At 40.2% G+C, this 27,548-nt stretch overlaps 1 non-coding gene, 1 pseudogene and 4 gene segments (V, D, J or C); 1 reads left to right on the top strand and 5 right to left on the bottom strand.

The window, feature by feature from the left end:
- On the bottom strand, positions 1 to 1,970 carry LOC109255807 (T cell receptor alpha variable 14/delta variable 4-like). The segment is given in 2 exon segments: positions 1 to 1,525; positions 1,693 to 1,970. Coding segments are annotated over 2 exon segments (357 nt in total).
- Positions 1,971 to 2,110: 140 nt separating this feature from the next.
- On the top strand, positions 2,111 to 2,216 carry LOC128773169 (U6 spliceosomal RNA). The gene has a single exon (XR_008417450.1). It is a non-coding gene; the product is annotated as a U6 spliceosomal RNA (small nuclear RNA).
- Positions 2,217 to 5,792: 3,576 nt separating this feature from the next.
- LOC128772819 (T cell receptor alpha variable 13-1-like) lies at positions 5,793 to 6,341 on the bottom strand. The segment is given in 2 exon segments: positions 5,793 to 6,127; positions 6,290 to 6,341. Coding segments are annotated over 2 exon segments (387 nt in total).
- Positions 6,342 to 9,622: 3,281 nt separating this feature from the next.
- LOC128773372 (U2 spliceosomal RNA) lies at positions 9,623 to 9,763 on the bottom strand (annotated as a pseudogene).
- Positions 9,764 to 14,086: 4,323 nt separating this feature from the next.
- Positions 14,087 to 15,192, bottom strand: LOC109255667 (T cell receptor alpha variable 22-like). The segment is given in 2 exon segments: positions 14,087 to 14,904; positions 15,092 to 15,192. Coding segments are annotated over 2 exon segments (558 nt in total).
- An 11,535-nt stretch (positions 15,193 to 26,727) lies between these two features.
- On the bottom strand, positions 26,728 to 27,293 carry LOC109255666 (T cell receptor alpha variable 9-2-like). The segment is given in 2 exon segments: positions 26,728 to 27,066; positions 27,190 to 27,293. Coding segments are annotated over 2 exon segments (381 nt in total).
- Between the last annotated feature and the right edge of the window lie 255 nt (positions 27,294 to 27,548).

Raw genomic sequence — 27,548 nt, 5'->3', positions numbered from 1 at the left:
TGTAGGGATGGAGCTATTGTTTAATGAGTACAAATATTCATTTTTCAAGATGAAAAGATTTCTGGAAATGGATAGTGGTGCTTGTTGAACAACAATGTAAATGTATTTCATACCACTGAATTGTACACTTAAAAATTGTTAAACTGGTATAAATGTATGTTACAATGGTAAAATTTTTTAGTTAAAATTTTTTAAAGAGATTCTTGTTAAGATTTCTACCCTACCCATCTGCTTTCCACACGAATATAAAAGAGTGTTACAATGCAAGACCAATTATCAACCATCCATTACTATTCGAATGTGAAGGCACTGGGGAAATGAGGTTAGAGGTGGAAGGAGGAAAATGGAGAGAAGGAGTGGTGTTGGACTGTGGAACATTGATCAAACAAAGAGGGCTCAGAAGTGTGCAGTCTGAGCCATGTGCTGGGAAAAATGCCTTTGAAAAAGTTTTGAAGTAAAGGGTGGGAACAGACAAAGAGGACAATTCACACCCTGCTACTTCACAGGGTCCCCCCTAAGAGCCACTAATCATGATCATTTGCAGATAACACTGTTGGGAAGCAGGTAAACCTCCAGAATGCAAATCGAGGACATAAATGCTAGGTGTGTTAAAAAGATGGGATGAGCAATAGTACAGACATATGTCGCAGAGTAGGCACCTTGGAAAATACATGTAAGTACAGTTGACTCACAGTAAACAAACCTAATTAAACCACGTCATTAAGCAGAATAAACCAGCGTGACATAAAACAAAAAAAGGAAAACCACAGAAACATTCCATGGCCTTCCTTATTCTAAATAATGGCTGCAACATAATATATATTCAAGATATACTTACTGAATAAAATTCACCTGAAAATCCAACAATTCACACACATTTTTACTGATTTTTGAGTCAAATGTTTCCGAATTTACTTAGCTAATTCTCACAGCTGAATCTAATTGCAAAATGGCAAATTGTTTATCGTGGCTTTTCTAGTTTTCAATAAACCCTTTCAACACAAATTTTCAGGGGTAAGGATGTTTTTGATGAATGATAATTCTTATCTAGAGAGGTATTTTCTTAGAGTCAGGTTTTCCCTCTAACCCTCCATCTGAGCTGCCCCAGCCTTAGCCACTTCCTGTGTAGGATGGACTTCCCTGCCTTGATCCCTACAACAGGTGGATGTATCAACAAGAGCTCTGGGGTTTGGGTACACCTCCCTCCAGCATGCCTCTCACTGTGGGCTCCCGAGTGCACAGAAATACACTGCAGAGTCCTCCAGCTGTGAAGCTGAGATGACAAGATGGATGGATTTTCTTGCCTTCTGGAAATTCAATGAGTAGCGACCTTCTGTGGCATTTTGTTGGTTGTGAGAATCCTGACGAACAAGGAAAATCATCTCCCCGCGGCTGGGCTGCTTGTACCACAATAGACTATAATTTGGATCGCTGGTGTCATATGTGCATTCCAGGATGACAGCCTCCTTCTCCTGTACTAACATCGCTGGTGGGGCTTGAGTTACCTTTTGGGAAATACTGGATCCTGAAGAAAAAAACATGGGATCAGAGTTTCAGAATAAGTCATCTGGCACAAGGAAATTGTGTTTTACACACTATTATCCCTCCCTTCCAAGGTACCCACAAGACACCACTTATGTCCCCTGTTTTTAGGTCATACAGGAGGAACATTACAATGGGGGCCATCCTTACCCAGCCACATTGAAGCCATTACCACCTTCAGAAGGCTGGACAGAAACATGTTTGAGTTTTTCCACTAGATGGGAAATGTCTTCTTCAATTTCAGAGCTCGGCACCGTGAGGGGAGCCTGCCAGGGTGAGGGAAGGATGGCTGGGTATGTGCTGCTGTTGCCCCAGAACAGGAAATAGAGGTTTCCTGTAGCAAGTTGTGTGGGTCATGTCACACTTCTCTCTGTACCAGCTGAGAGTCTCATTATCCAGACTTCTTTTTGCATTCAGTGACTCTAATGTGTAAACAGTCACATCTGAAAATGAATGAGTAAAATTTTATATTGAAATGAGGATTGATGGTTTAACTATAATATGTTCATTCATCACATCTGTGATGAAAGTGGGTGGGAGGCACTTACTTAAAAAATATGACAACTAAGGGTCACTTTGGGAACACATATACTAAAATTAGAATAATACAGAGAAAAGTAGCGTGGCCTGTGTGCAAGAATGATGTGAAAATTCATGAAGTAGTCTATATTTTTAAAAATACTACATGTAATGTATTATGGAAACAGCATAAGATATAAGAATCATGAACAAAGGTGTAAGAATCATGTATGCTCACACTATGTTATTTCACGTAAGATAGAAATAAATCACTTTATGATAAGAAGGCAAAATGTTTAGACTAACTGTAGCTCTTTCAATCTACCTATTAGTATGCCAGTATTCTTCCTCACTGTCAATGTCTGTTCAGATGCCTTTCTTGGGGCCAAAGGCTGAAAAATCTAATCACTTTTTGCTGAAAGGTTTAGACTGAAGCCCTCAGATAATAGATCCTGTCACCGAGGTCTCCTTCTTACATTGTTTAGTTTTAACAGCTCAGCTCTGTTTCAGAAAGGCCAGAATAGACATCAGAGTTTGTTCATTAATTATCAAATGTTTAAATTTATATTTTTCCCATTACCTCAGTTGAACCACAGTAAGCCCCTGTACTTTGTATGCTCAGTTCTGAAAAGAATATACCCTAGGTGACACCATACACCTCCACAAGACTATTGACCATATGATGATTGATTGTGATAAGACTTTCTCTGTGTGCACAGATTAAAAGTAAGGTTGTGTCCTAAGGATATTTTTCAACATCATGGCAAACAGCAAAGATCCATTGCCTCTTACTGTTGACTTCCTGATACAGCAGCAAAGACTTAACATCCTTGTCTCAAAATCATTATAGCTTCAGCTAAATTGGTTGAAGCATCTTCAGAATTTGTACTGCAGTCTCCATGAAATATGATAGAACCACATAGAGTACAACTGTCAGGCTCTCTAAGTGATAGACTATAACTCTCTATAAACACCTAATGTTTTTCTACCAGCTGGCAGAGTAAATGTGAAATATTATTAATTTCTCCTCCTATTACTCAACTCTAACACATTTCTCAATGAAGGGAGTCTCATGATTGCACTTGTGTCATTCAAGAAGTGTCCATATCCAGGGTAAATCTGTCAGACACTCTGAGACCAGATTCTGAATTAATAGATTTTTAATAATCTTGTCTTAAACGTTGAAAGAGACAATACCAGACTGGTCATGCAATTACCACTCCAGAATCCTTTATAAAATTCAATCACTTAGCAGAAGCAACATTAATTCAAGTGGCTGAACTAATGGATATCTTTTGGGCATGTCAATTTCCAAAAAAAATTATGTAGTCAGTATCAGTCAATATGCTTTTAAAGTATTCACACCTTCCAAACACTATAAAGACAGTGAGATTCCTTAACTTTCTTTTATTGATCCTTTCACATAGCTCGTGTATCTTATAAGAAAGGAACAGCAAATACATGAATTATTGATATCTTCATGTTAAAAAGAAATTTTATCATAATGACGAAAGATCACGATACAAAAGACACTGTAGAAGCTAGGGAAAAATGCCCGAGCAGGCCATCACGCTACACATAGGTTTCCAACTAAGGTCCTTATGTGAGCACCTCTTTTTTTTTTTTAATTTTTTAATGTTTATTTATTTTTGAGACAGAGAGAGATAGAGCATGAACAGGGAAGGGTCAGAGAGAGAGGGAGACAGGATCTGAAACAGGCTCCAGGCTCTGAGCTGTCAGCACAGAGCCTGACGTGGGGCTCGAACTCACGGACCATGAGATCATGACCTAAGCCGAAGTCGGATGCGTAACCAACTGAGCCACCCAGGTGCCCCGAGCACCTCTTAAAAAACATAAAGACCAATCCATGGAAAAGTTTAATAATTCCAATTTGGTTGCAGAATATTTGCACTAAGCTTGATAACGAGTCCCACATCAGGTGAGCTCGGGCCCCGCTTCTTGGTAAAACACAAGTCCTGGGTGAGCCCTGCTTCTCTCTCTCTCTCCCTCCCTCTCCTTCTTTCTCTCTACCCCCCCCCCCAACTTGTACCCTCTCTCTCTGCCCCTTGCTCACTTGCACCCTCTCTCTCCCTAAAAAAAAAAAGACTGTGGTTAGTAATGTTTAATTCAATCAAATGTGAAGTTGACTTAGGGAGGTTTGGAACAAGTTGTCTCTACATTAACCATTAGTCCAAATGCCTTTGTGTGCACTGCACTAACGAGGCGGCTAATAAGTGCATATAAAATGTTTCCCATATGCCTCAGAAAGAACGGTTTTAATTATAATGATAACACAAAATTACAAGTCCAAGAATACATTTAATTATCTTAAAACCACAGAGCTTTATTAAGAAAGGAAGACATATAAATGGAAAGAAACAGAACGCTCTGAAACAAATAATCAGATATACACATTAAGGACTTTTATTTTTCACAATCAATTTATACATTTAATTCCATCATAAAAAATTTGATTAAAAGTATGTTTAAGTAGCAGAATTCATCTTTCCTTCTTTCTTTAAAAAACATCTACTGGGGCGCCTGGGTGGCTCAGTCGGCTGAGCATCCTACTTCGGCTCAGGTCATGATCTCACAGTTCGTGAGTTCGAGCCCCGCGTCAGGCTCTGGGCTGACAGCTCAGAGCCTGGAGCCTGTTTCAGATTCTGTGTCTCCCTCTCTCTCTGCCCCTCCCCCGCTCATGCTCTGTCTCTCTCTCTCTGTCAGAAATAAATTTAAAAAAAAAATTAAAAAAAAAAAACATCTACGGATAGCCTATTATGTGAAAAAGTTTGTGCTAGGTACTGCGAATACAGCAGTGAATGAAATACAAAATTCTGTCTTCTAAATTCTATGGGAGAGTAATTGTGAACAGATACTTAGAGAATTTTGTAAATGAGAATAGATTTCTGAGTTTTATCTTAAGTTCATATTGTCAAGTCATTCCCTATCTTAATTTCTCTCAAACACACAAATAATAGACACCATCACTGGGCTCTAAAGGAAAACCCATGCCACATTTTCTGAAAGAGAAAGTGATCAAATCACATATATGGCTGTCAAATTTTGCCCCAAATACAGAGGAAGAAAATTAGTATGAAACTGTACTTAATTAAAATATTTCACAGAGCTATTGTAAAGCAGATGTTAAATAAAACATTAAAAATAAAATAAAGTAGATTTTAGAGGTGAAAACATGATGGAAGGAATGCTCAAATCAAATTATATTAAGTGAAAAAATCATGTTCCTAATCAGAATACACTTTTTTAACACTAAAATGAATATTAGCAATAATATCTGATTATAGAAGTATGACTTTCATATTTTTCACTTTATGTATTTCTATATTTGACATGTAATGTCAATCAGAAAAATAATAAAATCAGAAAAATAATAAATGCTGCTTTGAAACACAACATTTAAATGCCCATCTCACCCATAGTAAGGACTGAAATAGTAGTACTAAGGGGTTATTTATAAGAAAGGCATCTGAATACCATATGTAAACTCACATTTAAAGTCTGAATTTCAAAATAAAACTTTACTGACTCCCTTCAAGAATTCCATTGAGCAGCAATCATCCAAGAAAATGTTTTAACCCTGTCTGGGTCATCTCGATCCCAGTTGTCTTAAGTTATGCTTTAATGTCTAACACATTAGCTTCTGCCTGCAGACAAACAATAGCACAAACGATCTACTTGAAGTTCTGTGTCAAAGGACAGGGGTTGCCCAGTCACAGGTTTGGGTGCAGGCAGCAAGTGTCTGGGACCCAATGTGCACTTGCTGCACAGAAGTAGACAGCTGAGTCTGCAGGCTGGGTGGCTGCGATGTGCAGGGACAGATGCTTGGCCGTCTTATTCAGTAAAACAGTGAGTCTTTGGTCTTCTTTTTTGGCCACACTTGAACGAATGTCTATAATGAGCTGAGGACCTTTTCCAAGTTCTTGCTTATACCAAGGGAAGTAGTTTGAGGCACTGTCTGAGTAACTACAGGTGATAACAGAGCTGTTTCCCTCCTGGACACTCAGGGTGGATGGACTCTGCTCCACATTCTCTCCTCTGCTGAGCCCTGTGCAGAAAGAAAAGGTCAGAGAAAGGAGAGCAGTTCCCGCGTTATTACGCTTCAGAATTCCCCTTTTCTCCACTACCTGGAGGCAACCTGAGTAAAGTCAGTCTTGACTTCTCAAGACTATCCACTAATTACTCTGTTTCTCATAAACACTCAACTCACAGTGCAGTGGCAGCCACAAGAGCGTGATGAAAGCCCCCTCGGATGTCCTCATGGTTCCTCCCAATTACAATTACAGTCACTTTCAGAATTGCCACCTCCAGCCAGCACAGCTACTTCTAGTACCGGCCCGCCCTTCTTTCCTGCATCAGTCAGAGTGGTTTCCCACGTGTCCACCAGCCAATAAGAAGACGACTGTGCTTCTGCCAGACCTGCTCATGCAGATGCTCTACCATGGACCCTCCGCCTGGTCTGCGGCAGCTCAGGTGCACCCTCCTGTGGTCACGTCTGTACTGAACTCACTGGGGAAAACTTTCTTCCCCTACCCCGTGCCTCTGAGGGACTCAGACGCATTAATGGCAGCAATACGTCAAACAAATTACATCCTAGACCAGAGACTAGATGCACAGGAAGAATGTAAACATTAAGATTTATACCTCTGCACACTACTGAGTCACTGCTAAGTTCAAAAGAGTAGATCCTGTTGCTGTTTATTCAATGATGGGCCTCATGTACATGTTTGAAAACGAGGAAGGAATCATGATTCACTGTCTTAAACAAAGAACATAGAAAACCTTCCCTTTCTGCCAAATCTACCAGCCTCATTTGTCTGTCATGGAGAAAAACTTTCCTAAAAGGAACATGCAAGCCAAAGATTAGAGTAAAAGAGAGAATATCATTTGATATTTCAAATAAGATAACTTTTATCTCAGTCTCTGCTTGTCCGAGCTGTCTGGCCCATGACCTTGCTATTCCCAGAGGACTGACAGTACCAACAGTCAGATGTGGAATCTTCCCTCAGTAAGATGACTGTGACAAAAAGTAGAAGACCAAATTTCAATCATAAGGGAGCAGGGAGATAACTTCCATCACTTACTTATTAATATTTCAACTATAGGAAACAGTTTGACCAAAGATTAGATTAATTTGCATAAAGAAATCTGACATGCTTTTAAGAAATCTATTTGAATGTTATGTGTCTTATATTCTGCAAAGTATTGAAAGACAGACTAGACGTGCTGAGCAAACATCAAGCTGCACGCTCAGAAAATATAACCACATATGACTTTATCCTTGAACTGATTTCATTTTCTCAAATCAAGATAGATGGCATGTCTTAAAATGCAATTACCGACTCATGGACTCAGTAGAATTCCTTCTAAAGTATTAGCCAACTATTGTGTCATCCTTCCCCTTCCTGGTCATCACTGGTTCACATTCCATACTCTGTTATTTTTCTCCTAAACTCCTCTACAGTGTTCTCTCCCCAAATTCATTGATAAAGTTCTCTGGACCTATGAGTTTCCAGAATTATTTCCCTCTGTCTAAACCTTTTCTCATCAACTTGAATGTCTTGGAATTTTCTGATGACCTCTGTGAGAATAAATCCACGGAAGTCTAAATCTTACATGTGCTCAGGGAATAGTACCAAAAGGAAACAGGCCCTAAAGAATTGATCAGAAGAAATGGTTTCTGGGAAACTAAAACCACTTCATTTCCAAAAGTGGAAGCTCCTTTCTATGATTCATACTCACTGATCCTCTGAAATGAAAAGAATAAAGCTAATCTTCCTTCCATATCTCCCATCCTTCAGGTTTAAAGACAGCTATGGTGAAGAACACCAACTCAATATGTAAATATATGGGTATATATAAAATGTGCTTTTCTGTGTGTAAAACTTCTTGATTTGGGGAATCTTTCATTCTCTCACCCATTCCCCATAAAATGAGAATTCTCAAACTCTTCCCTGGTCAAATTTCCCTTTTCTCGGATCTAGACACTGAGGTCAATATAGGCACTTTTGAGGTGTGACACACAGAATTGAATGTGATGTTCTGAATGTGAGCATTCATACGAATAATGTTCTTCCATGTATTGACTATAACACAGATAGATACAGCCATCTCTTGGACAAAATTCCCAACTCCATGATTATTTCAGAGAATATTGCTTTACCTCTTGTCAGAGTGTTGGCCTAGAAAACCTTCATCAAACATCTTCATGGACTCCCAGCTCCAGAAGTCTTCCAAATCCAGTGATCTTTTTTGGTAGACAATGTGTGAGTTATGCTCATTATACTCATCCTGCCTTCAAGGCATACCCACCTGGGATAATAAATATATTTGCTACTTGGGGGAAAGTCCTTAGAAATGCATGTAGGTGTTCAGATGACACTATCACCTTCGGTTCCCTCCTCCAGAAACCAGTGAGTGGAGGATGAGCTTGCAGGTAGAACAACAGTGGCTCAGCCTTAGTCTCCTTTCCTGCCCACGGTGTCAGATATTTACACAAATTACAGCTCTCCATTCAGGCGATCAGACTGTTGGACCATGGCTTTCACAGACCCAAACTGCAGAGATCTAAGTGGCTGGACTTGCATTAGATACTTTCTCTTTACCCAGGAGAATGATCATGCAGCAAGGAGGCAGGGGAAGGAAATGAGCAAAGTGGTTTCTTTCTCTCCCAGCTCTTTGACCACCTAATTGTTCCATACTGTACCCTTGGATACAGCCTCTGTTTTGTAAAATGAAGTGGACTAAAAAACCCTTTCGAAGGGGCTCTTCCAGCTTTAAATTTGTTTCATACTATATAACACAGCAAATATTTATTGAGGACTGGCTGAGAGCAGTGTGGACTTGTGTGAGTGTGGGGTTAAATTGCATGCATTGTGGAACCCCAAGATTATTTCCACAACCATATGTGATCTCATAGGTCTGAGGTTTCTCCTAACCAACACTGGGACCTCTTCAGAAGCAGAGACACAGTCCCCAGGATGAGATCCTATCTGGGTTTTCATTTCTTCCATGAGATCAATAATGAATCAAGGGGAACTAAATCCATACAAAAATGGAATCAAATGGGACTTTATTCACTGAGTGTAAAGACCATCATAAGCAGTGAGATCCAGGTGGCTCCATGGGTAAGCAAGATGTTCTTCTGGAGACCTATTTCTTATATAAATCTATTACATATCATACATATATATCACATGAAGAAAAGAAAATCTCTGCAACTGAGAGAGGCTGGAGGAGGTGGATGAGCTTACTAACATGGAAAGCAAGAAGCACTTTTTTTTTTAATTTTTTTTTTTTTACATTTATTTTTGAGAAACAGAGTGAGACAAAGCATGAACGGGGGAGGGGCAGAGAGAGTAGGAGACACAGAATCTGAAGCAGGCTCCAGGCTCTGAGCAAGCGGTCAGCACAGAGCCTGATGCAGGGCTCGAACTCACGAACTGTGAGATCATGACCTGAGCCGCAGTCAGACGCTCAACCGACTGAGCCACCCAGGCGCCCCAAGAAGCACTTTTTAAAACAGCCTAACTACTTTCTGGATTCTGGCTTTCTCCTTGAAGGTTTAGTATGGAGGTTCAAAATTTCCAGCCAGGGCTGCTTATATAATTTTTAAGATTGATTCAAAAGGAAAATTTGAGATCTTCATTCACACTTGATCTTAGCCAAAAGGCTGAGAAGCGATTGAGATCTTTATTCCAAAAGGAGGCTCATTAGGTAATGTTTCTAGTAGAACCATTTTTCTAAAATGCCTTAACTCTTCATTTCATGTCTCTGAATTTAATTTTTTAAAGGTTTTCATTTTTTTCAGCTATTTTAGGGTTCACTGAAAACTTAGGAAGCACGTACTGAGGTTTCTATTACCCTTCTGCCCCCACACACGCACAGCCTCTCTCATTATCAACTTCCCCGTGGCAGTGGTGTACCTTTCACAATGGATGAACCTATGTTGACACATTGTATCACCCAAAGTCTTCAGTTTACCAGGGGTTCACTCTTGGTGTTACACATTTTATGGTTTTGAACACATGTACAATGGCATGTATCCACCACTGTAGTATCATAGTGAGTAGGTTCACTACACTAAATATTCTCTGTGCTCTGCTCACCCCTCCTGCTTCTCTTAACCCTTGGAAACCACAATCTTTTTTTTTTCAATATATGAAATTTATTGTCAAATTGGTTTCCATACAACACCCAGTGCTCATCCCAAAAGGTGCCCTCCTCAATACCCATCACCCACACTCCCCTCCCTCCCACCCCCCATCAACCCTCAGTTTGTTCTCAGTTTTTAACAGTCTCTTATGCTTTGGCTCTCTCCCACTCTAACCTCTTTTTTTTTCCTTCCCCTCCCCCATGGGTTTCTGTTAAGTTTCTCAGGATCCACATAAGAGTGAAACCATATGGTATCTGTCTTTCTCTGTATGGCTTATTTCACTTAGCATCACACTCTCCGGTTCCATCCATGTTGCTACAAAGGGCCATATTTCATTCTTTCTCATTGCCACATAGTACTCCATTGTGTCTATAAACCACGATTTCTTTATCCATTCATCAGTTGATGGACATTTAGGCTCTTTCCATATTTTGGCTATTGTTGAGAGTGCTGCTATAAACATTGGGGTACAAGTGCCCCTATGCATCAGTACTCCTGTATCCCTTGAGTAAATTCCTAGCAGTGCTATTGCTGGGTCATAGGGTAGGTCTATTTTTAATTTTCTGAGGAACCTCCACACTGCTTTCCAGAGTGGCTGCACCAATTTGCATTCCCACCAACAGTGCAAGAGGGTTCCCGTTTCTCCACATCCTCTCCAGCATCTATAGTCTCCTGATTTGTTCATTTTGACCACTCTGACTGGCGTGAGGTGATATCTGAGTGTGGTTTTGATTTGTATTTCCCTGATGAGGAGCGACGTTGAGCATCTTTTCATGTGCCTGTTGGCCATCCGGATGTCTTTAGAGAAGTGTCTATTCATGTTTTCTGCCCATTTCTTCACTGGGTTATTTGTTTTTCGAGTGTGGAGTTTGGTGAGCTCTTTATAGATTTTGGATACTAGCCCTTTGTCCAGTATGTCATTTGCAAATATCTTTTCCCATTCTGTTGGTTGCCTTTTAGTTTTGTTGGTTGTTTCCTTTGCTATGCAGAAGCTTTTTATCTTCATAAGGTCCCAGTAATTCATTTTTGCTTTTAATTCCCTTGCCTTTGGGGATGTGTCGAGTAAGAGATTGCTACGGCTGAGGTCAGAGAGGTCTTTTCCTGCTTTCTCCTCTAGGGTTTTGATGGTTTCCTGTCTCACATTCAGGTCCTTTATCCATTTTGAGTTTATTTTTGTGAATGGTGTGAGAAAGTGGTCTAGTTTCAACCTTCTGCATGTTGCTGTCCAGTTCTCCCAGCACCATTTGTTAAAGAGACTGTCTTTTTTCCATTGGATGTTCTTTCCCGCTTTGTCAAAGATGAGTTGGCCATACGTTTGTGGGTCTAGTTCTGGGGTTTCTATTCTATTCCATTGGTCTATGTGTCTGTTTTTGTGCCAATACCATGCTGTCTTGATGATGACAGCTTTGTAGTAGAGGCTAAAGTCTGGGATTGTGATGCCTCCTGCTTTGGTCTTCTTCTTCAAAATTACTTTGGCTATTCGGGGCCTTTTGTGGTTCCATATGAATTTTAGGATTGCTTGTTCTAGTTTCGAGAAGAATGCTGGTGCAATTTTGATTGGGATTGCACTGAATGTGTAGATAGCTTTGGGTAGTATTGACATTTTGACAATATTTATTCTTCTAATCCATGAGCAGGGAATGTCTTTCCATTTCTTTATATCTTCTTCAATTACCTGCATAAGCTTTCTATAGTTTTCAGCATACAGATCTTTTACATCTTTGGTTAGATTTATGCCTAGGTATTTTATGCTTCTTGGTGCAATTGTGAATGGGATCAGTTTCTTTATTTGTCTTTCTGTTGCTTCATTGTTAGTGTATAAGAATGCAACTGATTTCTTTTTAAATATTTTTTTTTAACATTTATTTATTTTTGAGACAAAGAGAGGCAGAGCATGAACGGGGGAGGGTCAGAGAGAGAGGGAGACACAGAATCGGAAGCAGGCTCCAGGCTCTGGGCCATCATCAGCCCAGAGCCCGATGCGGGGCTTGAACCCACGGACCGTGAGATCGTGATCTGAGCTGAAGTCGGACGCTTAACCGACTGAGCCACCCAGGCGCCCCAAAATGCAACTGATTTCTGTACATTGATTTTGTATCCTGCAACTTTGCTGAATTCATGTATCAGTTCTAGCAGACTTTTGGTGGAGTCTATCGGATTTTCCATGTATAGTATCATGTCATCTGCAAAAGGCGAAAGTTTGACTTCATCTTTGCCAATGTTGATGCCTTTGATTTCCTTTTGTTGTCTGATTGCTGATGATAGAACTTCCAACACTATGTTAAACAATAGCAGTGAGAGTGGGTATCCCTGTCGTGTTCCTGATCTCAGGGAAAAAGCTCTCAGTTTTTCCCCATTGAGGATGATGTTAGCTGGGAAACCACAATCTTTTTACTGTCTCCACAGTTTTGCCTTTTCCAGAATGTCATGGAATCATAACATATGATTTTGATTTTGATAGTTGGAATCATAACATATGTAGCCTTTTCAGATTGGCTTCTTTCACTTACTAAAATGCATATAAGTTTCCCCTATCTCTTCATGGCTTGATAGCTCTGAATTATATTTTTATAATTTTTAGCACTGAACATATTCCATTGGTTGGATATACCACCATTTATCTACCCATTTGCCTATTCAAAGACGTGATGCTACTTCCAAATTTTGGCCATTATGGATAAAACCGCTATAAAACACCTGTATACAGGTTAGTGTGTGGACATAAGTTTTCAAACTCTTTGGTTAGATACTCAGGAAGGCCATTGCTGGGTCATATGGTAAGAGTATGTTTAGTTGTGTAAGAAACTGCCAAACTGTTTTATTAAAATGGCCATGTATACACTTCCATTTTGTTGGTAATTTACCAACAAAATTTACTATACCCTTTTACAACATGTCAAAGCCGCAGGTAGTCCAAAGCACGCACAGGCACAACAGGTGGTCCCGCCCACTGCCCAGCTCACACACAGCCTGCTGTGACCGAGAACCTGAGCCTGCATGTGTTTGCACGCTGTGTCCTGCTGCCCGTGAACCTCCTCTGCTCGTGCATATGTTCCACCCTCTAACGGGACTTCACTTACAAAACACCAGTACAAAGATAAAATTATTTTAATTTCAAGACAGTGATGGCAGAGCATTAAAACAAGGCCAGGGCTCCTTCTGAGAGTCAAAGTGCTGTGGAATTGCACAGGTCACGTGCTCTAGAAGCTGGCTCTGCACCCAGTTTCTGGGAGTCTGCCCATTTATGTCCACCATAATTGTCAAGGTCCCAGTCCTTCCTAGCAACGCCCTCTCATCAACATAAAAAACAGTGCAAGCTGGAATTCAGTTTGTGTTTTAATTATTCCACATGCAAGTTTGAACTTTGAGTTTGGAGTCAGAAGTCTTTGTCTCTGCCTACAACAGAGAAGAGTTTCTTTTAGAGTAGTTCGGGAAGATTTATACTTCATTTCCCTAATGGTGAATGATGCTACAAAATCATGAGTAATACATTCACTCAAAACACAGGGAAAAGCAGTGGATTTCAATGGAACAGAAGGAAAATTTCCATGAGCTCTTCCACCCAAGGTGCTATTTAGAAATGACAATTGGGTACTTTTGTCAGTGATATATATAAACACATTGTAAAAACTGATCATTAGAAATCCTTTTGTGATTCTGAAGACTCTTCTACATCAGGTAGCTAGCAGATAAGCTCTCATGTCACCTCAGATGCTCTAATTTAGGAATAATATGACCTCAACCAAGTCACTTTTGCTTTAAAATCCTCACCTTATTCGTGCATAAAATAAAAGTACTTATTACAGGGCATTATCTTACCAAAATAGAAAATAATTGTAATAAGTAGAGTGGTTGAACTTCAATAAAAATTGTTTTATTATATTTGTATTTCCAGGAGTGTAAAAGCCGAATACAAACTTTAAAAAACATTACACACGTTCTGTTTTATTTTCTTTGAAAAAAAAAACCATGTGCAGGTAACTGAAAAATTTAGTCATCTCTTAGTCATATGGTCATGGTTGATGACCATATATGTTTTCAAGCCTTTTCCCTCTGAGTAATTTACATATAATTTATATGCTAGCTGCCAGGAGATATGTTTTAACTGGGCATTGGATATTGGCATCTCCATCAACTACTCCAATGGTTCCATGGTAGAGCTTTTTACCTGGAAAGGGCTTTCTGGGAAGAAAAAGGGCAAGAAAAGCAAAAGTGAAATGACAGCCCTGATGGGTATACTTTTAGAAGGGAAAAAAGTACTGTAACATAAGTATGAAAATGTGCAAAAACTCCTGTGTGGGCAAATAAGTGCCTGCCCCATGGAGAGCTGGGGCCACGAGCCCAGCTGCAGTTTGGGGACAGGCTGCAGAGCAGCAGGGAGCACTGTGCCTCCACAGCACACAGATAGGTGGCTGAGTCTTCCTGCTGGGAGGCCCTGATGTGCAGGCTGCTGTGCCGGTCCTTAGTGTTCACCGTGCAGTTCAACCTCCCATCCTGCTTCATCCCTGAAACTATGTAAAACAGCCGGGTGAGGCCGCCGCTCCCAGGGTTCTGTCGGAACCACTGCACACTGTTCACCGAGCTGGAAAAATTGCACCTCAGGGTAGAGCTGGCTCCCTCCTGGAGGCTCAGGGCTGCAGGTGTCTGCTCCACGTCCATCCCTCTCACCCCTGCTTGGAAAGACAAAACCAAACACAAAAGAAGTCACTGTAGAGCCACTGAGGCAGTTTTCAAACCCATAGAGTATTCCCGGGAACACCCGCTGAGGGTGTAGACCCTGCAGGAGCTCTGTGCCAGCTCCCCCTCCACTGCGGGCTGTGAACCTCCCCCGCCCCCATCTGGGACGCCCCCACTCACAGCAAACCTGCACCCACAGAAGCCCCAGCAGGGCTCCCCGCTGTCTCTTCATGACTCCTTGTCTGGTCGCTGACGTGCCTTCCCCCCTACTCTGAAGAGTGTAGAGTCTTGGGTCCAGAGAAGTTGTGTTGTCAACAGGCACCACGTCCCTCCAGAATCACTGAGCACCAATCACACCTGAACCCTGTCAGTCCCGGGACTGAGACTCCACCCACAGCGGCCCAGGGAGACTGCAGAGTAATCTGTCCAAAACTGTGCTTGCCAACAGAGCAGGGCGGTAGGGACGATATTTCCAATATGTGAAGTTATAAGAGGTTTTTTTTCTCTGAAAATACTTTTTGTAAGAAATTTGTGGATTAGAGGCAAGTGGATAATATTTCTGTATAAGTCAGTGTCTCAATGGGTTACACAGAACCTTGAAAAATCACAGGGAAGAGTAACCCCATCCCCCAAATTGCATGGTTTGATAGACAATGTGAGAATTCAATTATATAAAAATACTAATAAAGGGAAATTATATGATAGCGTGTATTGTGGAAGTAAATATAATTTCTTGAAATCAAGAGAGTTCTAGAAACCACGATGGACAGTCACCATCTGCACAGAAAATGATTCCAAGCAGAATTTAGTTGGTGAATAATAAGATGTTTGTATAATGTCCACTCTGATTTAATATACACCTCTCCACCTCTCTTGTGCAACCGGTGGACATCCTGCTCACCCACACAGCTGATTTTCGCTGGTCTACATGCTACTGGTCAAAGTAAATATTGTAGCCTCCCTTTTCTTCCATTTTTCTTCCTTATTTTTTTCTCTTCATTCTCATTCTTTCCACTCTGAGCAGAGATAAATGAAAAGGTAGGCTGTCTGGGGTATTGAAATAATTTCTAGGTCAGTGGGTTTGTGCGATTTTATTGATAACCATGGAAAACAGGTAATAGGATGTTTTCCACTGAGCTTCCACAGTCACAATGCCCAGAAATATTCTTATCCTGGTACTTGTGCTCAGAGAGTCATCCTCACAGGGTATTTATGGAGATATGGGTTCCACCTTTTTGAAATTTATGTGGAATGGCAGAACTGGAAACCTGAGATGAATTTGAGGCAAACAATGTCCCCCTTCCCCCCCAACCTTTGCTATTTATAATTTGACGGGGTCACATGACTTCTGTTCTCTCTTCAACTGTTCAACTCTTGGACCATCACAAAGTCTTTGTTTCTTACAAAGCCTAGAGTGCCCCCAGAGGACTGAAACAGTCAGCAAAGACCACTTTATACCAAGCAACTCAGCAGACACAGAGCCCCCCAGCCCCATTCATTCCATGCTTCCTGATGAAGGAAATGCAGATGGTCAAAATAGAAGGTAACTGCTCAGATTGAATGGGGATTAAAAATGAACCAAATCCCACATTTAAAATGGAATTTCATGGAAATTGATATCAGAAAATATTTTGATAAATCTCAACCTGTGCTGTTTACTTGATTTCTTTAACTTAGTTCAAAATAAATCTACACGGGCATCTGGATGGCTCAGTTGGTTAACTGCTGGGCTCTTGGTTTCAGCTCAGGTTATGATCTCATGGTTTGTGAGTTTGAGCTCCATCTCGGGCTCTGTGCTGACAGCACAGAGCCTGCTTGGGATTCTCTTTCTCCCTCTGTCTCTTCCACTCCCCTGTCCATGCACTCTCTTGCTCTCTCTCTCTCTCTCAAAATAAATAAATAAACTTTAAAATTTTTTAAATAAACCCATAGAAGAGAGGGGCCAAGATGGCAGAGCAGCATGGAACTTCTCAGCTTTTCTTGTCCCTGAAATGCAACTAGATCAGCACCAAACCATATTGCACACCTAGAAAATTGATCTGAGGATTAACACAACAATCTGCATAACTTGAGCCACAGAACTTGGCAAGTACACAGCACAGACAGGTAAACTTGGAGAGACAGAAGCCACAGAGGGTAGGGAACTGTTTTTGCAGAGAGAGGACAGAGAAAGTGGGGAGAGTACAGGAAAAGCACTCCCCCTGAAAGCAGCTGGAGAGAAAGAAAAAGAGTGGAAACACCCAAAGTGACTGAAGAAGAAAGGAGAAAGGAGATGGTTTCAATACCAATAGGACTCTATAAACAGGGGAGAGCAGTGTCAGAAAGTCCATAGCTCAACACCTGGTGGTACTCTGGTGGGAAAAGCGAATCCCCTGGAGCAGGCAGCAAGGTCCGAGGGATCCATGGGCTACACAGGGAGTAGAAGTTCCCCTGCTTGGAGGACATTTGGTAGAGGCTATAGGACCTCCCCACAGGCAAAGGTCCCATCGGACACCAGAGAACAGCCATGTTTGCTGATATTGGAACCAAAGTGCCAGGGTGTGGTGAAACCTGGCACCGGCTGTGTGTTGTGCTTTCCCATAATCTCTGAACCTCTACTCCTGTGTGATCAAATGAACTTTTTTCTGGGGCAAACATGCACCCAGCCACAATCTCTGAACCTCTGCAACAGTGCAACCACACAAACATTCCCTAGGCAAAGCCAGCAACCAGCCATTGCTCCTGGAAACCCTCCCCCAGAGGGTCAGAGCAGGTCCAAGCTGCAGGGCTCTCAGAAGTGAGGGGATTGTAAACACAGCCCCATATGAGATATAATTCAGGAGAGAGGTGCAACCTGGCAGACTGCTGGCTTGGACATGAACAGTGTAGAAGAAGGGAGTGGATGGAAGCCAGAGACAAAGGAAGGGTACTTGACTGATGGTCGGTGAGAGCAGAGTTCCAGTGCCATAGACTGGAAGATGGGTGGCACCATTTCCACCTCTCCCACGCATGTGCATATATGCGCATGCGAGCCACAGCAATCCACCCCAGTAAGCTAAGCACCACCACCTAGTGGAGAACCCAGCCATTATGTTAACCCCATCCAACCACACCAACCAAGCTCAAGCCCTAGAGAACTACCACAAATTTATCCACAGGCTTAGTGTATGGACTATAAAGTGCTTCATAGTTAGACTTCTAGGGAAACTGGATGTTATTCGGATTTCATTCTGTTCATTGGTCCTTCTATTTGGGTTTTTTTGTTTTGTTTTTTGCTTTTGTTATTTTGCTTTTTCTTGGATACAGAAAGAGAAAGAATTTATTCTTATTTTCTGCTTTTTAAAGCAATTTAACTTTTATTATATTTTTTAATTTTTTGTATATATATACACACACACACACACACACATACATACACACACACACACATATACAATGGAATACTACTTGGCAATGAGAAAGAATGAAATTATGCCATTTGCAGCAATGTGGATGGAACTGGAAGGTATTATGCTGAATGAAATAAATCAGTCAGAGAAAGACACATATCATATGTTTTCACTCATATGTGTATCTTGAGAAATTTAACAGAAGACCTTGGGGGGAGGGAAGGGGAAAAAATATTTACAAACAGAGAGGGAGGGAGGCAAACCATAAAAGACTCTTAAATACAGAGAACAAACAGGGTTGATGGGGGTTTGGGGGAGAGGGGAAAATGGGTGATGGGCACTGAGGAGGGCACCTATTGGGATGAGCACTGGGTGTTATATATAAGCAATGAACCACGAGAATCTACCCCAAAAAACAAGAGCGCACTTTACACACTATATGTTAGCCAATTTGACAATAAAATATATTTTTAAAATTTGTTTAACTTTTTTCCTATGTTTTTTATTTTTTTGTAAATTTTTTATTCTATTTTGCTTTCTTCATTTCATTTTATTGTATTGTATACATCTTTAAATTTTTTTAATTTTTCTTATTTTTTCTTTTCCTTTTTTCTCCATTATATCAAGCTTCTTTCAACAGCCAGACCAAAACATACCTAGGATCTAGTTTCCTTTTGTTTGATTTTTTTGTGTTGTTTTTAATTTTTTAATTTTAATTTATTTTATTAATTCTTTGTCTTTCTCCAAAATGACAAAATGAAGGAATTCACTCCAAAAGAAAGAACAGAAAGAAATGACAACCAGTGACTTAATAAACACAGATATCACCAAGATGTCTGAACTAGAATTTAGAATCATGATAATAAGAATACTAGCTGGGGTTGAAAAAAGCATAGAATCCCTTTCTGCAGAGATAAAAGGAGTACAATCTAGTCAAGACAAAATTAAAAATGCTATGACGGAGATGCAATTTCAAATGGATGACACCATGGCAAAGAAGGATAAGGCAGGGCAGCAAATCTGCAATACAGAAGACAAAATTATGGAGAATAAATGAAGCAAAAAAAAAAAAAAAGAGGGCAACTAAGGCAAAAAAAGCATGATATATAAGAATTAGAGAACTCAGTGACTCATTACAAAGTAATAACATCTGAATCATAGGGGACCCAGAAGAAGAAGAGAGAGAAAAAGGGGTAGAAGGGTTTTGTGAGCAAATCATAGCAGAAACCTTTCTTAACCTGGGGAAAGACACAGGCATCAAAATCCAGGAAGCACAGAGAAATCCCAGTAGATTCAACAAAACTGACCACCAATAAGGCATATCATGGTCAAATTCACAAAATACAAAGACAAGGAAAGAATTATGAAAGCAGCAAGGGGAAAAAAAAGTCCTTAACATACAAGGGAAGACAGATTAGGGTCACAGCAGACCTATCCACAGAGACTTGGCAGGCCAGAAAGGAGTGGCAGGATATAGTCAATGTGTTGAATCAGAAAAATATGCAGCCAAGGATTCTTTTTTTTTTCTTTTTTAATTTTAATGTTTATTTATTTTTGAGAGAGAGAGAAAGAATGTGAGTGGGCAAGGGGCAGAGAGAGAGGGAGACACAGAATCTGAAGCAGTCTCCAAGTTTGAGCTGTCAGCACAGAGCCTTACACAGGGCTCAAACTCATGAACCGTGAGATCATGACCTAAGCCAAAGTCAGGCACTTAACCAACTGAGCCATCAATGTGTCCCTACAGCCAAGAATTCTTTATCCAGCAAGGCAGTCATTCAAAATAGGAGAGACAAACAGTTTCCCAGACAAACAAAAATTAAAGGAGTTTGTGACCACTAAACCAGCCCTGCAAGAAATTTTGAGGAGGACTCTCTGAGGGGAGAAAACATGAAAAATAAATAAATAAATACCAAAAACAACAAAGACTAGAAAGGAATAGAGAACACCACCAGAAACTCCAACTCTACAGGCAACACAGTGGCAATAAATTCATAGCGTTTAGTACTCACTCTAAATGTCAATGGACTAAATGCCCCAATCATAAGACATAGGATAACATAATGGATAAGAAAACAAGATCCATCTATATGCTGTTTACAAGAGACCCATTTTAGACCCAAAGATACCTTCAGATTGGAAGTAAGGGGATGGAGAACCATCTATCATGCTAATGGTCACCAAAAGGAAGCCAGAGTAGTCATGTTTACATCAGACGCCCTAGATATTAAAATAAGGACTGTAACAAGAGATGAAGAAGGGTATTATATCACAATTAAGGGGTCTATCCACCAAGAAGATCTAACAATTGTAAACATATGCCCCTAATGTGTAACACCCAAATATATAAATCAATTAATCACAAACATAAAGAAACTCATTGATAATACCATAATAGTAGGGACTTCAACATCCCACTTAGAGCAATGGACAGATCATCTAAGCAGAAAATCAACAAGGAAACAATGGCTTTGAATGACATACTGGACCAGATGGACCTAACAGACATATTCAGTACATTTCACCCTAAAGCAACAGAATACACATTCTTCTCAATTGCACAAGGAACATTCTCCAGAATGGATCACATCCTGGGACACAAATTAGCCCTCAACAAGTACAAAAAAGATCAAGATCATACCGTGCATATTTTCAGAGCACAGTGCTATGAAACTCATAATCAACAACAAGAAAAAAATTTGGAAAGACAACAAATACTTGGAGATGAAAGAACATCCTACTAAAGAATGAATGGGTTAACCAAGAAGTTAAAGAGGAAATTAAAAAGTACATGGAACCTAATGAAAATGATAATACCACAGAGGAGCCTGGTTGGCTCAGTTGGCTAAGTGTCTGACTTTGGCTCAGGTCATGATCTCACAGCTGGAGATCACAGCTTGTGACTTTGAGCCCCATCAGGCTCTGTTCTGACAGCTCAGAGCCTGGAACCTGCTTCAGATTCTGTGTCTCCCTTTCTCTCAGCCCCTCTCTCTGCTCAAGCTTGCTCTCTCTCTCTCTCTCCCTCAAAAATAAATAAACATTAAAAAAATTTTTTAAATAAATAAAAAAAGAAAATGATAAGACCACAGCCACAAACCTCTGGGATACAGCAAAGGCAGTTATAAGAGGGACATATATAGTAATCCAGGCCTTTCTAAAGAAGGAAGAAAGGTCTCAGAAACACAACCTAACCTTACATCTTAAAGAGTTGGAAAAAGAACAGCAAATAAAACCCAAAACCAGCATAAGATGGGAAACAATAAAGATTAGAGCAGATATCAATGATATCGAAATTATAAAAAACAGTAGGACAGATCCAGGAGTTGGTTCTTTGAAAGAATTAACAAAATTGATAAATCTGTAGCCAGTTTATTCGAAAAGACAAAAGGAAGGTCCCAAATAAATAAAATCAAGAATGAAAGAGGAGAGATCACAACCAATGCCACAGAAATACAAACAATAATAAGAGAATATTATGAGCAATTATATGCCAAGAAAATGGTCAATCTGGAAGAAATGGATGAATTCCTAGAAACATATAAACTACCAAAACTGAAACAGGAAGAAATAGAGAATTTGAACAGACCCATAACCAATAAAGTCATTGAATTAGTAATCAAAAATATCCCCCCACAAAAAAAACAAGAGTCCAGGGCCAGATGGCTTTCCAAGGGAATTCTACCAAACATTTAAAGAAGAGTTAACACCTATTCTTTAAGCTGCTCCAAAAAATGGAAATGGAAGAAGAACTTCCAAACTCTTTCTATGAAGCCAGCATTATCTTGATTCCAAAACCAGAGACCCCACTAAAAAGGAGAACTATAGAACAATTTCTCTGATGAACATGGATGCAAAAATTCTCAACAAGATACTAGCCATCCATATCCAACAATACATTAAAAGAATTATTCATGACAATCAAGTGGGGTTTATACCTGGGATGCAGGGCTGGTTCAATATCCGCAAACAATTAACGTGATTCATCACATCAGTAAAAGAAAGGACAAGAACCACATGATCCTCTCAATAGATGCAGAGAAAGCATTTGACAAAATAGAGCATCTTTCTTGATCAAAAACCCTCAAGAAAGTAGGGATAGAAGGATCGCACCTCAAGATCATAAAAGCCATATACAAAAGACCCACCACTAATATCGTCTTCACTGGGGACAAACTGAGAACCTTTCCCCCTAAGGTCAGGAACATGACAGGGATGTCCACTCTAACCACTATTATTCAACATAGTATTGGAAATCCTAACCTCAGCAATCAGACGAAACAGAGAAAGAAAGGGCATCCAAATCAGCCAGGAGGAAGTCAAACATTCACTCTTCTCAGATAACATGATACTCTATCTGGAAAACCCAAAAGATTTCACTAAAAAACTGCTAGAACTGATCCATGAATTCAGCAAAGTTACAGGATATAAAATCAATGCACAGAAATCAGTTGCATTCTCCTATACACCAATAATGAAGCAGCAGGAAGAGAAATCAAGGAATTGATCCTGTTTACAACTGCACCAAAAACCATAAAAAAAAAAAAAGGAATAAACTTAACCAAAGTTGTGAAAAATCTATACACTGAAAACAATAGAAAGCTTATGAAAGAAATTGAAGAAGACACAAAAAAGTGGGAAAAAAATCCTTGCGCATGGACTGGAAGAAGAAATATTGTTAAAATGTCGATACCACCCAAAGCAATCTACATATTCAATGGAATCCCTATCACAATAACACCAGCGTCTTTCACAGAGCTAGAACAAATGATGCTAAAATTTGTGTGGAACCAGTAAAGACCTCAAATAGCCAAAGCAATCCTGAAAAAGAAAACCAAAGCTGGATGCATCACAATTCTGGAAGATGGTAGAAACATCAGTGGTTGTCAGGATTAGAAGGGGGACGGGAAGAATTTTTGTAAGTAAAAGAAAGCTGAACTGATAAGCAAAAATAAAAAACTTTAATAATACACAGGATTTGGATTGGGTGTATTTGGGTGGGAATTTTTCATATGCTCTTTTCCTCAGAAATCAACTTCCAATTTTCTGCTAGTTTAGAAAGTGATCATTGCTTGTTATAAAGGGCCATGGAGTGCATGGCTATTCTATTACCTAGGAATTTTCTCACTCCATCCACTTATTTACCTTCCCTACGTGCCAATAACTTCAATACACGTATACATACACATGCGTGTGTATGCAAACACACACATATACCAACGTAGGCAACATCCTCCTCCTCAGTTATTCAAAATATTCAAAAATATGTGGGGTTTCTTTTCCCTCAGCCTTTCCAGAGGGCACAGCACACACAGGTATTTCTACACCAGATGTCGTTTTCTTCTTTATCGAATCTTTCATGAAAGTTTGCATTTCTCCATATACTGCTCATTCTCTAATATTTGTTGGCCTCACTGTCTGCTGATAGCTTCTTTTCTGTTTCTATTTGGGTTTGTAGGTTTCTGCTCTGTAGGATGTTTTTCCTATCATTTGAATAGAGTTTTAGAGAAATCAAGAGATAACTTTGTATTTTTTATCTACCATTGTTTTTTCTAACGATTATATTTTTAGGTAATCTCTACATCCAACAAAGGGCTTGAACTGATAACCCCAAGATCAAGAGTCACATGCTCTACCACCTGCACCAACCACGCACCCTTAGTCTACCATGTTTATCCAAATGTCTGAGAAAAATACGTAGTATATAACCTTTTGAATTACTTAAAGTATCTTTTAGCATACATTGATATTTATAGAAGTTGAAAATATAGTAAAACCTTGGATTGCAAACACCTTGTTCTGCAGATGTTTGGAAGATGAGCAAACATTTGTAATAAATTTTAACTTGATAAATGAGTGATGTCTTGCAATATGAGTAGTACCTGATGCTGAACATCACATGATCACAATTGAGCCAATGGTTCTCTCTCTCTTTCGCTGTGGAATTGTGGGTGATGGTCTCCCATGCTCAGATGCTCAGCCTCAGGCTGTGGTGTTTGGCAGAAATCAGTGATTTTTCAGAATGTTGGAAGGTGCCCACAACTGGCACTTGGACATTTTTTGTCATTTCAAAGCACCTATGGACAGTGTATGGACACTCTTGCTTTTCCATACAAGAGTGAGCTTAGGTGCATAAAAAGAACTCAGTACATTTTAGTTATTATTCAGAGTGCTTAGCATTAGTCATTTTATTTAGTAATCATTAAATAAAATTTTTGTGTTTGTTTTGAAAAAATAAAATAAAATAAAATAAAATGCAAAAAAAAAAATAAAACTCTTTAATGGAAAAAAAAAAAAAAGAGTGAGCTTAGGAATGCTGTGCTTCATTCTAGGTCAGGCTGCCTGCAGATATAGACCCTTTCCTCTGCTGCCTTATTGCCAGTTACATTAAATACAGTATGTGACAAGAGTTTATTAACACTGTACTGTAGTCAACATCCATGCGAGTGTATACAGTACCCCCCATGCAGAAAAAGGTTGAAAGGAAAGGTGGTAAGAAGAAGGAGATGATTACAGTGGAAGTTGAGAAAGAAGTCATGGAGAAGTACCAATAAGGTATGCGAGTGGCCAAAATTCCAAGGTTTTATGAGAAGTCTACATCTGCATCTCCTCTATAGAGGAGGAGGAGGAGGAAAAGGTGGAGGAATCCCTCACTTCAAATGACATTAGGGAGATGTGTAAAATGTGGAAATAGTGCAAAATTTTGTAGAAAATCACCACCTGAATAACGCTGTAGCAGTGCGAGCAATGAATCCTTTTAACAACAATGCAATGTCACATTTCTGCGAAATCCTCAAAAGGAGGCAAAAGCAAGTGTCATTGGATAGGTTCCTTGTTAAAGTTGCTAGAAAAAAAGATTCCATTGAGCCAATAGATAGCAATGATTCCATTAGTGATAGTGAAAGTCATCCTACATACTAACCTTCTTCTCTCTTATCTCCCTCACACTGGTCACAAAGGTTTTCAAAGGGAAGTGCAAGGTTAATCTGTTTATTTTTCCTTATGATTAGTATGTTCTTTTTATTTTGTATTATATTACGGTACTGTAATCATTTTTAAATGAATATTTTTGGGTTGTAGAATGAATCATCTAAGTTTCCATGATTTCTTATGGGGAAATTTCCTTTGATATACAAGTGCTTTAGATTACAAGCATGTTTCCAGAGCAAGCTATGCTCGCAAACCAAGGTTTGACTGTAAAATTTACATTTTAACCAATTAAATAAAAAAATAATTTTTTAAAATTTTTTAAGGTTTATTTATTTTTGAGAGACAGCGTGAGCAGGGGAGGGGCAGAGAAAGAGGTGGACACAGAATCTGAAGCAGGCTCCAGGCTCCGAACTGTCAGCACAGAGCCTGACACGGGGCTCGAACTCACAAACCACAAGATCATGACCTGAGCTGAAGCCAGATGCTTAACTGACTAAGCCACCCAGCTGCCCCATAAAAAATTCATTTAAATCACGAATATATAACTAATATATTAGGAAATGTATTAATATTCTGATCATGGCTCACTCATAAAATCAGCTGATAAGGAGAGAATATTTAAAGAAGATTGTAATATTTGCAAAGTCTGGCAGTATATTTGCAGGGCAATGCAGAGTTTGCTTTTTCTATCGTCATTTTCACTATTTTTCCTCATCCCATATCGTTTCCAAAACCCATGATTTTCCTCCCTCTGGGAGAGACATCAGAGAAATCTATAGGATTTTCTGCCAGTATGACCTATGTATCTATATTGTTATAAAAAGTCAGTCCAAGAGCATTTAATCTCACCATATTGCCTGAGCACTGAAAACCATCTCACTCGAGTTCTTACTGTTCCAAAGCCAACTGATCTACTTAACTGGCCTGGACATGAGTCATTTCCTCAATTATGTGTCTGCCCTCTCCCTTCATTTTGAACATCAGCCTGTGTCTACAATCTGATTTCCTAGAAAAGAAACTAGGCCACAGGTCCCTTGCCTCTCTTTTCATTGTCACTTACATATGTTCCCCTCCTTTCTTCCCTCCCCTTCTTTCTTTATTCAAACCTGGTTTGGGGCTGCAGCTCTCCCATCACCTCTCCTGCCCATCCTCTGTCAGGAAGACATGGGATGGACACCACCTTCTCGGGCACACCCTGGCTCTCTCAGTGTGTCATTGGACACAGCAATACCCACCAGGGGGGCCTCAGCAACTTGTGGGGCTGGACTTTCACTGCAGGGTGAGCAAGACACCACTTCAATGTTATGTGGTTTCACCTTGAAATTACTTAGGTCCTGGCTTAGGAACTATTGCATTTATATTGCACTAATGAACAGCTGGGTTTGGGGAATGTTCCTTCTGGTTCCCATGCTCTAGCCATTTGTACGACTTTTGTATCAAGCAGACACTGAGGGGCAAACCACCATACGCTGTGCTGGAACCAGAGAGGATCAGTCAGAGACGCTGAGCATCTGGGCTCCTGTTCTGCTCAGAGTTTGTGCTCAGCTCCCCCTGCAGTCCCTGTCACTGTGTCACTCAGGGCACAGTAGTACACAGCTGAATCTGACGCTTGCACTAATGATTTCACCAAGTGGAAGGTTTTGGATTTTGCGTCGTAGGTGGCTTCAAAACCTTTGTGACTTCCCTTCTCCTTGTCCGTCAAGGCTTTCAGGAGGAGCTGTGGACCTTCTCCAGGATACTGGACATACCAGAAAAGATTGGGGTACCCTGTCGCTGAATAAGTACAGTTTATAGTCAGGGGCTCCCCTTCGGAGAGGGTCACTGGGCCTTCCATCTGGGTCACTGAGTCTCCGTGGGTTTGTCCTGGGAAAAAAGAAAAGAGACCTGTGTTACCTTGGGCATAAATCTCCTGGATAAAATTATAGTTATAGGTTTTGCTGTCACAATAGATGAAACAATCCAAATACTAAGAGGCATTTTACTTACCAAGCATCAAGAGTACCACAGTCACGAAGCCTGGAGAAGAGTTCATCTCTAGAGTGTCACCTAGCTAATGTGCTTCATTCGTAGCAGGAAGAAGCATTGGAGAGACAGAGCAATGATCAGTGGAAACCCACATTTCTCAGGAAAGGTGTTTGTGTTAGGAAGCTGCACCCCCTGCTGGACGGGGACTGAAACGGGATGCATGGTGTCCAGGGTCCTCCCAGAGTCAGCAAGATGTCTTTGTCCCTGACTTTATGAGGCACATGGCAGTCTTCAGGTGGCACTTGGAAATCTGAACAGCAGCAATCCTGACCTCCCAGGTCTACTTTCTTCTTAGGACACTACCTGATGTGGAAGTTCTT

This window comes from Panthera pardus, unplaced genomic scaffold (genome assembly GCF_024362965.1).
Source record: "Panthera pardus isolate Hobbes unplaced genomic scaffold, ASM2436296v1 HiC_scaffold_24, whole genome shotgun sequence".
NCBI lineage: Eukaryota > Metazoa > Chordata > Mammalia > Carnivora > Felidae > Panthera > Panthera pardus.
The sequence above is the reverse complement of the archived record's forward strand: the minus strand, read 5'-3'. Positions and strand labels throughout refer to the sequence as shown.